Genomic DNA, 13,085 nt, shown 5'->3' on the forward strand with positions numbered 1-13,085 from the left:
GAATATGCTGATTCAGGCATTCACATATTTATTATGTAATATCTTTGTCTCTGGATAAATGGAACTGAAACTTGTGATTCAATTAAAAATATAGGCAGAAACATTAGTGGCAGTGTAATGAGTTATTGCTTTCATTATCAGCAGAGTTCATAACAATTCACCATTTATATATATATGTAGTAAAATTATTATTTTTTCCTTATGATAGTCCATTAGTTTTTTTATCACATGTTGCAAAGATAAAACCTGTTTTTTTTGTGTGTTCTTTTTATAGCCTATTGCCATCTACGCGTCCAGTGTTAACCTCACTCAGCCCAAACATAGCTCAGCCAGTCAGAGATAAAGATGAGTGGACTGTTGCGCCCAAAGAAGTTTGGTTAAATGGTAGGCTGTACATTTTAATGTTCTATCTAGGACTATGTTTTACAGGATAAAAGTAAAGTAAAGTTCCCCTTTCAGACCTTGTGGTCTATAGGGCAGATGATGTAAAGGTCATCTGAATCTGTGGCCTACGGTTAACGAGAGTGTCATGTGGCCAGCACAACGACCAACCGCTTTTACATTTCCCCAACTAATGTCAGGTACCCATTAGAGCTGGGTGGACTCAGAGGTGCCCAAGGATCACGAAATAAAAATCCCAGTCTTCACCAGGATTCGAACCTGGGACCCCCGGTTCAGAAGCCAAGCGCTTTACTGCTCAGCTACCGCGCCTCCTTTTACATAAGCAACTAGAAAAAGGTCTCATTTTTCCAAGCCTTTTTTTTTCATGTTCTAACTGCCATTAATATGGTAACATAATTTAAGAGTTTTGAATTTGATTAGTCCATTTAGCCACGCAGATGTGATTCATCCATTTAGCCACACAGAATTGATTGGTCAGTTTAGCCACACACTACTCATTGGTCCATTGAGACACAAAGGACTTACATTTTGAAGCTTACATTTTGAAGTCATGGTCCTTTTTTCGCATGACCAATTACACATTTTGTGGTCAAAAATGTTATAGTAACATGATACTCTACTAACTAAAAAACTGATTGTGAGGTTTATAAAACATGAGTTTCAAAGCTGTTTATTTCAACTCCCTAAAGACTTTTTTTTTGTTCATAATTTCAACTAGTAGTTAGAGCCATAATTCTATTCTGTTGTTTGCCAATTTAAATTATATATAAATGTGAACATTGATTCAACTGTATGCGGTACTGAACTTTGACTTCCTCTTCAGGAGATGTACCTTCCACCTTGAAACAAAGTGTTCAGGTTATTAATTTCTCTGCACAGGAGATGAGGTAAGCTGACATCTTACTTTACACACAATTTGTAGAACACTATTATTTATTTATTGGTTTTCTCATGAATCTTGTACATTTTTATCAATTTATTTATTTTTGTTGGCCTTCTCTCCATTTTTAGATTTTATACCGAGTGTGATGATAATATTAATGTATTCCCAGCTAAAGGAGTTGTGAAACCAAAGTAAGTGGACTGTTGTTTTGTTGACATGCAGTTTAGGGAATGGGGGGTTGATATAAGTGTTCCTACTTTTAGCAGACATAGTGATATAGAGGACAGGAAACTGGGGATATTTATGGCATAAAACATTCTTCTACCTCAAGACCGAGTTCATTTTGTTTTTTTTAGCCTATTGTTGAAAATGTTAAGGCGATTAGAAAAATTTTTTTTTAAATTGTTAAAAAAGCATAAATTGAATGAAATTATTGGCTCTTTTCTATCGTCATGTGACAGAAACTAATGTTCAGTTTTTATTTTGTTTTGCTGAACATTTGATTGGTACAGAAGTATGATTGTATAATCCTAATAAGAGATTTTTTGTGTGAACATATTTCTCAGTCTACTTTTTCTTTATTGATGACTTAGGGCAAAAAAATTATGTAAAGCTGCATACAATACTTACACATATTTTAAAGTAACTAAATAATACTTATTGTTCTTTTTTTATTTCTAGAGATACCATGATGTTGAATGTTAGTGTTGTCAACAAAAACATTGCTGCTAATTGGTTTGGTCTGCTTTATGTGTTATTGAATCCTCATAACAGACAGGTCAGTTTTACTTTGCAGTCATTTCAACATATTAGATTGATAAGAAACATGACAAATGAATGTTTATAGTATAATTAGAAATACTGATTGTCAGTTTTATTACCTTTGATTTTATAGATTTGAAAACTTGTAAACATAAGCATTCATCTTGTAAAACTTAAAGAACCACAGAAGTCTTTCTATCACTGTAGAAGGATTTAGCCATAACACAATTGGATGGCTGCCTGGTTGTGTGGTATGCATTCTGGACTATCGTTCTATGGTCCTGGATTCGAACTCAGACCGCTCCCATCCCCCAATATTCTGTGGGATGTTTGGGATAAGATGTAATTATCTTCAAAATCTGAAGGAACATCTGAAACCTAAAACATTTTTAAAAAGCATTTTTACTACAATCACTATGTTGTACCTTTGAAAATGTATCTCGTATGAGGTTCAGAAATGACTTCATTGTTAATTTCCAATTATGTTTTACTTGAATGTAACATTTTTCAGGTGGTTAAAGTGTTTTTGACAAATCCAGTTGACATTAACACGCGGCATCTTGTCACAGCTGTAACTACAAGCAGTCACAGGCCATCAAGTCTCCCCCCAAGTCCAGAACAACCTGGCCTGGCCTCCAAAACACAAAGCTTAGGCCTGCAGCATCCCACGTTACCCCTGACCCAGTCTTCTAATGTAAAGATTCAAGGATCTGATAAAGCTATATTGATGACAACAGAGGCAGGAAATAAATCATGTGAGGCTTTGACATTATTGATGTTTTCGTTAAAGCATTTTCTTTCATTAAGAAGTATTGTTAAATCAACTCAATTTTCTTTCTATAAGAAGTATTGTTAAATCAACTCAATTTTCTTTCTGTAAGAAGTGTTTGTTAAATCAACTCAATTTTCTTTTTATAACAAGTGTTTGTTAAATCAACTCATTTTTCTTTTTCTTCTCACTTCCTAGATCTGGCTTACAATTTTACAAATACAAGTCAGGAACCTCTGTCATGGAAGTTGGTTCCCTTTGTTCCCCCTTATGTTAAAGTAAGTACAGATAGTTTATTTTTATTAGTGTTTCCCATTATGGTCAGCCAATGACAATGATTTGTTCCTATAGCTTGTTGCAAAAAACAAAATCATATCATTTTATGGTAGCAAAATATATACATTGTTATAAACTTCTAAGAACTCACCATTTCTTTAGCTTTATTGCTACAAATAGTTTGTTTTTTTAAGCCAAGTAGATATCTCTGCAAAGGTATCTCTGATTGAACATAGGGAGTGATCATTTCACTAAGTAATCAATTCTCACACTCAAAGGGAACCAATGGAATATATACAGGCAACAAAATCACATCTTGACTTGCATTGAATTTCCAAGCACAGCATTTCAATAGTCAAGGTGGGAGAGAATGAATGCCACAGCAAGTGTCTTTTTTTAACCCTGTAGTAAAAAATGGTAGGATTAGACCTAATGTAAGCAGCTGCAGAGTTCTGCATTATGCATCAAAACAGTCCAAGATTTTAAAGTGTATCAACATAGGAAACTTTGGGATAACCATATTTGTCCCTCTCTCTGGATTTTGTTGGAGGCCTTTCTAAAGAAATGTATTTATTATACAGACCTGCAAAGGTGAATTAAGCTTTTTTTCCATCCAAAGCTTAAAATGGGCCAATTTTTTATATATGTTTTTTTGATTGGGCTTACAAAAGTTGTACAGTTAGTGTTTTGTTTTTTCATTTATATTTGTGTTTATTGTCATTAGATAGCTGTCTTATAAGATACAGTTTAATCATATAATTAACCGACAATTTTGATGTGTTTCTCATTTAGGATGCTGATGATACACATTCTCTCTATCGTGTTGACTATGAGGTATTTAAGCTCATCCCTTTGTCTGGAACTCTTCAGCCAGATGAAACAGAAAAAGTAAGCTAAAAGTTGTATATTTTTTGTTATGTACATTAGTGAATAACCAAAATTACATGCTAATAGTTTGACATTAACTGGAGTTTTTATATCATGTAAATATAGTTAAGAATATTTTTATGACTAATTTTAACCTTAATTAATTAGCAAAGTTGAAGAATTATAAGCTAACAGATTAATCAGATAAACAAAAATGAGCATTTCAAAATTATTCAAATAAAAATTAGATTATGCAGATTTCATTGCAAATATTTGTTATGAAATAATCTATTTCACATCATGTAAAAAAAACTTATCAATCAATAAAAACCACTGATCAACTATTTCTGCTTTCTTTATCCTAGATAACCATTGAATTTTCACCAAGATCCAAAGGTTACTTTAATCAAGACTGGAGCATACATGATGCACATAAATCCCAGGTGTCTTTACATAATTTTACTATTTTAGCCAAGGTGAGTTACAAAATATATTATAGTTAGTTGGGGTTGGTGGGGTCTCAATAATTTTACTTTTTTCTTTTTTTATTAGACTAAAACATGAACTATTTATTTATTGCTACAATTTTAGTGCTGACTTGTTTTGGTGTATTATCAGTTCAGTGCCACATAATACACAATATAACTCTATCTTCAAAACACATTATGATTATATCTTCAATACACATTATGATTCTATCTTCAATACACTTTCATTCTATCTTCAATACACTTTCATTCTATCTTCAATACACATTATGATTCTATCTTCAATACACATTATGATTCTATCTTCAGTACACAATAGAATTCTAGCTTTATTACAATTAAAATACTACACTTTAACTGGTGTTTAAATGGACTGTGAATCTCAAGTTGCTATAATTAGATCTAGTGGATTATTTATACCCAGATAAATGAGGCACAACCTCTTTCTAAGTAAATCTTATTAAGTCTAATTTAAAAATTGAAATTTAAATAGTTGAATTAGATAAACATGTTAAGTTTATCTGTAAATAGAAATATTTGATTCAAATGTAACACTGATTAGGCAAACTGACAAATGACTACAAACCCTATCATTGTCGTCCTTTTAAGAGTCCTATTGTTATCCCTGTGTTTCCTGAGATTTCTAGAAAAGTATTGCGCAGTCACAAGAATTTTCTGAGCTATTTTTTAGCTATTCCAGAAAGTCAATGCTATCACTCAAGATACATTTTTCACTGTAAACAAGGTTCAATGCTAGGCCTCTTGGGCTTGTCAATCGGCTTGCAACAAACTTAGTGAAATATACTGACTTGAAAGTGGGACTATTAATAGTGTTCTGGTGTATTAAGTGCATAAAGTATACCCAATACAATTCTACAATGACCAATTATAAGAGTAATTCATTCTAATTGGGAACATTTTAAATGTGTCTGCTTTTCCTCTTTTTTTTGTTAATTAAATTTTGTACCTCACCTGCTTGCATCTTTATCTATACATTTGGTATATGCGTATAAAACAGGGTATTATCAACCCTTCTCGAGATGGAAAACCAGCCGACATAGAAAGGATACCAGAAGGGTTGAGTAGAACATCCATTCCTTCGGAATCCAGACCATCAAGCCTGCCTGCCTCTCCAGCTTTGCAGTTCCCAAAACCCAGTTATACTCAGGGTGAAGGCCAAACACCAACCGCTAGAAGAGCAGAGTATTTGACAGGGTCACCTTTTGAGAAACCTGAGAGATTATCTCCAATGCCACCCAATCCAGCTGTCACCTCAGAGAGGTTAGTTTATGTTTCTTTCAACATTTTATTGTTGCCATGTGAAACACTGCACTCGTCCTTAATCTTTGGAGTCAAAGACATCATCATTATTACTATTATTAAACATTTTATTGGGATTGTTTCTTTAGACTTTTCATTTGTATGTTCTGTAATCATGTACATAACTTGTCTATATTTTGTTTTGTTCAATTAGAAGTGAGAGAAGCTCAGAGCAGAAGGATAAGTCACTTGTCATTGTTGAACCTCATGTACAGTTCTCCAAAGTTCCTATTGGTGGAACATTGAACTTGAAGATTTGCATAAAAAATACACTCGATGAGAAAGTGGAGGTATATTGTACAGATTCACAAATACATTATGTACAAAATAAAACTTTTAAATTTTGTCTTGTCATAGATTTCCTTGTTGCTATTTTTAAAAAAATAATGATAATAAAAGAAGAGATACATTTTTTCTTCTTTGTTTTTCAGATTGTGGTTGACTATGAACCTAAACCTCCTTTCATGATCAAACATTATAATTTCACACTTGAGTAAGTTAGATCTAAACTTTTTATTTTTTAAATCTACTTCTTAAAAGCGGCAAAGCTTTAATTTTTTTTTCTTTGTTTTTTTTGGAAATACAGTTTGTCTATTACCTGATATATATATATATAATAATAAAAATGTGTTAATTACTACAAGTTCTTAATAATTCCCTTTCATGTTTTTATATTGCCATTCCAGCAAAGGCAAGATGATGATGTTCCCTGTAATATTCAAGCCAAGACATAAAGGCCATTTTAGTGACAAACTGGTCTTCAAGGAAAGAGCTAATGGCATTATTCTAACAGCTTACCTGCTGGCAGAGTGTTAAATGTTGTTAAGGCATATAGCTGATACAGATTTGTTTTTGCCTTATGTGTTCATTAAGTTAAGTCTCTCATGAACAAACATTCCTAATTTTTATGTATAGTAGTTACATGAGAAACATTTGTTGGTGGATTGGAGACTTTAGATTGTAGATTTATGATGTATAAAATTAAGTAGAAGTTGTAACATATATTTGTATATATTAATGCACTGCATACATCTGGGTGTGTCTGATAAAATCAGTCAAGTTTTCTATGTCCTCTCCTTACTGTCTGTAGTATGTTTGTGTTGGGTGTAACAGTACATAGAATAGATGTGAAAGAAAAAGTGAGACCTTGAACTATAACATGTGAGTGAATTTCTTTTTTTTTTTTTTTGTTATCCAACATTTTTATTTTATGTTTTTAATGAAATCTGTAGCTACTAAGATTACTTATAAGGCTTGATTTTTCTTTGAGTTTGAAAATAAAGGAGTGGAGTGGCTATGCAGTCCTAGCAGTGATATACATATTTTGCCACATCCACCACAGACATAACCCTTGTCAGCCAATGTTCAGTTTAGGTTTTTTCACCATCTGTTTGTCCTCTGCAGTAGATTACTTTTTGGTTTTAAATGTACATCCTCCAACCTTTGTAATAAATCTCCAGCTGTCTCGTTCTGAGGCTGTCTGGTGTTCTCTTCTATGTCAATTAAAGCAAGCTGATTGCTTTTTACTAAAAAGATTTTAGTCTCTGCATTTTAACCTTCTGTACATATATTAACCATGTTGTTAATTGCATGTATTAAACTGTTGAGTAAATCAAATACACAATTGTTAAATATTGTGAAATGCTAAGACTTGGATATTATGTACATAGCATTCATTGTGTTGTTGTTTTTCTTGAACAATGTACCCTAAATGGATCAATTAAAAATCACTGGTTAAAAAAGAAAATGGATAAAACAACTTTTTTCCTAAATAGATATGGGATATTTGGTTCCTAACTGCGCTGACTGACTAACTTGACTCCATTTATCTATATTTATTTCCTGAATTTGTATAGACATCAAAAGTATGATGACAAAATTATTTGGGCTGTGTTAACACATCTGGACTGAACTCGTTACTTGAACACACTTGACTGCCATTGTATTCAAACAAAATATTTACTCCAATGTTTATAAATTATATTATGACTTCATAAATATAGACTACATGTTATATTATGAAGCATGTGCTTTTATCTTGGGCTTACTTCTGGACTTGTGCAATGTTTGAGTGTAATTTGCTATGTATTGTAACAATAGGATTGAATTAAACGTTTTTTTGTACAAATATAAAGTTGTTTTGTTTTGTTGTTTTTTTTTAAATGTGATTATGCACAAAAATATACAGATGTCACCTTTTGTTTGATTTGCATTTAATTGAAATTAGGTCAAACAAATTGAAAAGAAAACTAAAAGTATAGAATTTGAATAGAGCTTGTACACCAATGCTGAATCATTGTTAACAAAAAAATATATTTCAAATTTTGAAAAATGATTAAAGCACTAGTTGAATTGCCCTTAATGTCCACAGCATTGTAAAAAGTAATGTCTTACTTTAGTTATGAGATTAAAAAAAAACAGCACTACATCTAAAGGATCGGAAGCTTATCCTTTGAAGATGAGTTAAAACTGGACTCCAGACTTATTTTTTGTGTGATCTATATAACTCTAGATCTGTAAATAAAAGTGTGGATGCATACCACATTGCTTGTTCCAAAATCTAAGTAGATAGAAAAGATCTAGAATTTTATTATTGTTTCTGCCCTAACTAAAAATTAAAGCCAAATTAAAGAAAGCTTATTTCGGCTCAAAGATAGTGTGATGGGGACAAATGGTACTTTACTGCTAACAAAAGGGTCTGATTTTGAATTCTGATGATGGTCAGTTTAAGGATTCTTTTATTGGACTTTTTTTTTTCTGGTCTGTTTGAAAATCTTTCAATGGGTGACTTAAAAATTTTAAAAAAAATAATAATAAATCGATTTGTAGTGATCAAATGGTACTTTCTTTACTCAAAATCAACTATGACCCAAAAAAAAATCTTAACTTACCTCCTGGACCAGTGATGTGGCAAGGAGTATGGAAAGTGGACATTGCATCTTAAAGAATTGACGGTAGGAAGGTAACAAGCTAACTTCTTTCTATACATTTCAGGCCTAGGTAAATGCTACATTGTCTATAATTTTGGTTTAACTTTTTATGCTACACCATCACCAGAAGGTTCAATATCTGTTGTAACCTATTTGCTATTGTTATAAATCCATATTTAAGTATTATCAAGTAACAAGGTTACAAAGTCAGTTTGTGTGGAAACTCAAAATCGGCCAAAGAATGTTTACAGAGCTTGTGTGGTGCCCCAACGGCCCAGCAGGCCAAGGGATAGGTGAAAGTGAAGTTAGAATTGAACCTGGCCTAACTGATGTCATAGTGATTATCTAATTGATCTAATTGTTTTGTAAAGGGCCAATCTCTTATGCAAAGCCTCACTGAATAAAAATAATAATAAATAAAAATAAAAAAAAACAACGTTTCCGACACATTTTGTGTATAAGGTTACCGGTTAGCAACAGGGCGAGTGACACAGTAGTTTTGTCCCCCCCCCCCCTAATGCTCTCGCAGATGCTGACATCCATACAAGACATGCATCATTATAGCTGTTTCCTCCAACTCGTCACGGAGTCGACAGCGGGCATTAAAATTTTGCCGGAAACAGGCAAAGTAAACCTTATATATTGTTGTAACTCTAGGTTAGGCACTCAACGAATAGGCATGCAACTCAACACAGTTTAACACGAAATAATAGTTGTGTTTATTCACTAGGGTAAACACGTCACATGATGATTCATCCTTCAGCTTCCTCAGAGTCTTACTACTAAGTATACCAGTCCTTTGCTACTTAACCCGAGTGTGGACCAACGACAGCCTTCCCCGCTTCGCTCCAGGTCCTTACTACAACCTTCAGGCAGCACAAAAGTTGGCCTCTTAGTTTCCCAAACATTCAGACTCTCCACAATCCCTGATGCACTGTTATTCTCTCTCTTCTAGTGTCTTCCTGTTTACGTTCACTAGTGCGCTAGTGCGCACCTCAAGCACTGGTGCAAGGCAGGGTTACAACACTACCCCCACCTTAGTCTTTTCGTCCCGAAAAGAAACATGTTCACGGTTGGCCAGTGCAGGTGGAGGTCGGTCAGTGGGAGTCACAGATTGCATTGATCGTGCTCCCCACAATCCACACTGCTCTCTGCAGGTGCCGCTTTCTCCTTCTGCTCCAATTGATCTGCCTTTGGTTAAGGGGAAGTCGTTTTCGTTGTCTGGCCTTTCTCTTAGTTACCACCGACGGCAGACTCATGGCAAGAAGCGATGCAGTGGATGTCATAGCGTAGGTCATCAAGACCATTTGTCTTACACGTTGCTCCAGCAGGCTTTCTCGATGTGCCGTGGGCCCCCAGGAGGCCAGGTTGTCAAACACGGAATAATCTTCAAGCTTGTCTGAAAGACATATCTGTGGGGCACGTTTACAACGTCCTATGTGTCCATCTGCTGTACCACCATCAGCGCTTCTCTTGCTGATACAGGTATCAGGACAAATACTTATTTGGCAGGTCTTCCGGTGCTCGAATTCTCCCTTTGAGGAGGTCCCGTCATCACAGTTATTGTTCAACGTCTGAGTGTAGGCAGGAATCACGATATCATGATCAGATCTGTGCTCAGTGCTTTCACAACAAATGTTAGGATTCTTGTCGTAGGAGCCAAGCTTGCACGGCTCGCTATTACAGTCATAGACAGCGCCACCATCAACGGCGTCTCCGTTGAGTAACGGATTGTTTATACCTGTCGACATGGTAGCCATCTGATCGTCGGTCTTGCTCATCACGGTATCAAACATTTCATCAGTCTTGTTCAGCGTGGTACTGATACCTATCTGTTTAATCATGGTACAGATCTACTCGTTGAACTCATTTAGCTGTACCTGGAACGAGTTCATCTGATCTGTCACGGTATTCATGAGCTCTCTGATATCTGGTTGTACTTCGAACAGATACGAGTCCGGATCTTCATCTTCGTCCAGCAAGGCTTGTCGAAGGCGTTCTCTCATCTTTTCTTTGGCAAAATCGATCTTCAACTCTCTGTCTCGGAGCTCTTCCTTCAACTGTTTGTAGCTCAGTTCGTCTAACTTCTTCAGCGTTGTCTTTCTTTCCTTTCGTTGAGCTGCCCAAATCCCACTTCTGACACCAATTGTTGTAACTCTAGGTTAGGCACTCAACGAATAGGCATGCAACTCAACACAGTTTAACACGAAATAATAGTTGTGTTTATTCACTAGGGTAAACACGTCACATGATGATTCATCCTTCAGCTTCCTCAGAGTCTTACTACTAAGTATACCAGTCCTTTGCTACTTAACCCGAGTGTGGACCAACGACAGCCTTCCCCGCTTCGCTCCAGGTCCTTACTACAACTTTCAGGCAGCACAAAAGTTGGCCTCTTAGTTTCCCAAACATTCAGACTCTCCACAATCCCTGATGCACTGTTATTCTCTCTCTTCTAGTGTCTTCCTGTTTACGTTCACTAGTGCGCTAGTGCGCACCTCAAGCACTGGTGCAAGGCAGTGTTACAACAATATGTACCTATATAATGTCCCGTTCTGCACTTCGCTGTTACTGTTTGATCCAACCTTTTCAACCTCCACAGAGGGATCGCTTGGTCCGGGTGGTGCATATATGCTGCCAGACACCCCGAAACTTATCGGATTTCTTCTAGGATTGTAGAATTTTTCAGTAGACCTGCGCGCACACACACACACACACACACACACACACACATGCATATATATATATATATATATATATATATATATATATATATATATATATATATATATACACACACACACACACACGTGAACAAGAAGGGAGTACAAACCTTAAATCTGGCAAGTTTTCTAAAATAAATTATAAGTTTATTATGATCCCCCCCCCCTCCCGGCTTTTATGTCCTTTGATCTCTGGGCGTGTAAGTAGGCCTATATCATGGTAACCCCCCCCCCCCCCCAAAAAAAAATAGGCCTATTTCATTTAAAACATAAATATAAAAAAAAAAGCGTTAGATAACGGGCCTATATCTTGGAGGAATTAAAATTATGACTGTGAAAATATAGGCTGTAGGGCCTAATATCAATATAATTAAGAAACGACTATCCTATATTAGAAGTAGCAGCTCACCATTTGTGAAAACATAGAAAGCCTATACGCTTGGAACTTAATGTAGGCCTATAGATCTAGGCCTAATATTTTCTTCAGATTATAGGCCTACATTCAGTGGCGTAGCTAGAGGGTGGGGGGTGGGGTCCAAATTCGAAAGTCCCCCCCCCCTCGGCCCCTACTTGAGAGGGCCCAAAATGAATGTCCTAAATTTTATTTTACATTAAATATCAAATATTACGCCACTGCCATGTAATCTTGTTATTTACGAGGAGCTAAAAATACTAGACAGCTTTGATCTAGATAGGCCAACAAGAGGACGTTATAAATGCCATTGCTATACAGAATTTTAAAGCACGACGTAGCCTACCTACCCAATATGAATTGAGATTAGTCACTTGTGCATTATCTCGCGAAACGACTATGCGGATCATCTCATGGAAATGAGATGAATGCCTGGGCATTAGCTGTGGTCGGAACGATGATGTCGCCCACACATCAGTTCTCCACTCTCCACGCAGCTGATGTAGCCAAAGGAACTGTACGACAGTGACGATACAGTTTGGGGTCAGCGGCGTCGCAGGTTATGCCTTGGTGTAGCTCTGAGATGTGCTGCAAACTGCCTAAGGGTTGCCAGCTCCTGATTTTTCCTCAGGGTTGACTTCCGAAGCTTTTCCCATGATTGGGTATATAGCTGCAAGGCAACAGATATTTGAATTAAGAGTTTTAATTCCTTCTCCTATGTGGGTAGCCAGCCATGGCTTAATTACGAGCCCCTTCCTGCTATCTCACCAATAAACAACGGTATAATTCGGTATTTTTCAATAAAAGAGTCTTAATGATTTTTTTTTTATTTTACTTATATACTGTACCAATTAGACTAAAGACATATAGCCTATATTATTAAGTACATATTACTTCATGTCATGATGTTAATTGTCAAAATGCAGGGGCCCCTGAAAAGGTCAGGCCCCTGGCCCCCAAACCTCTTGCTACGCCACTGCCTTATTGTTTTTTGTTTTTTTTTTACTATTAATTGATTTAAGTAGTTTAATTTATAAATGGTGTATTTTTATTAGATAAAAAAAACGACTCTCTCAGAAGCCGTTACACCTAAACTTTACAAGCTGCAAAATATATTGAAATCGAATTTTCAATATCTTTTCTAGTTTATGAGATCTTAAAGTGACAGATACGGACGTACAGACAAACCACACAAGACCTATGCGGGTTGTCCCTTTTTAAGGGGGAGGGGGGGTACGCACATTTTTTATTTT

At 35.6% G+C, this 13,085-nt stretch overlaps 1 protein-coding gene across 2 annotated transcripts in view; it reads left to right on the forward strand.

The window, feature by feature from the left end:
• Positions 1 to 7,901, forward strand: part of LOC106061963 (uncharacterized) — a 35,942-nt gene extending 28,041 nt beyond the window's left edge. For both annotated transcript variants that reach the window (XM_056035101.1, XM_056035102.1), the window contains 12 exons: positions 275 to 384; positions 1,226 to 1,289; positions 1,414 to 1,476; positions 1,967 to 2,063; positions 2,559 to 2,802; positions 3,015 to 3,094; positions 3,885 to 3,980; positions 4,325 to 4,435; positions 5,466 to 5,728; positions 5,922 to 6,057; positions 6,199 to 6,260; positions 6,454 to 7,901. In XM_056035101.1, the coding sequence (XP_055891076.1) occupies positions 275 to 384; positions 1,226 to 1,289; positions 1,414 to 1,476; positions 1,967 to 2,063; positions 2,559 to 2,802; positions 3,015 to 3,094; positions 3,885 to 3,980; positions 4,325 to 4,435; positions 5,466 to 5,728; positions 5,922 to 6,057; positions 6,199 to 6,260; positions 6,454 to 6,583 (1,456 nt within the window). In that variant the 3' untranslated portion in view covers positions 6,584 to 7,901. The remainder of the gene's footprint in view (positions 1 to 274; positions 385 to 1,225; positions 1,290 to 1,413; positions 1,477 to 1,966; positions 2,064 to 2,558; positions 2,803 to 3,014; positions 3,095 to 3,884; positions 3,981 to 4,324; positions 4,436 to 5,465; positions 5,729 to 5,921; positions 6,058 to 6,198; positions 6,261 to 6,453) is intronic.
• The last annotated feature ends 5,184 nt before the right edge of the window (positions 7,902 to 13,085 follow it).

Source organism: Biomphalaria glabrata, chromosome 7, assembly GCF_947242115.1.
Source record: "Biomphalaria glabrata chromosome 7, xgBioGlab47.1, whole genome shotgun sequence".
In the NCBI taxonomy this organism is placed as follows: Eukaryota; Metazoa; Mollusca; class Gastropoda; family Planorbidae; genus Biomphalaria; species Biomphalaria glabrata.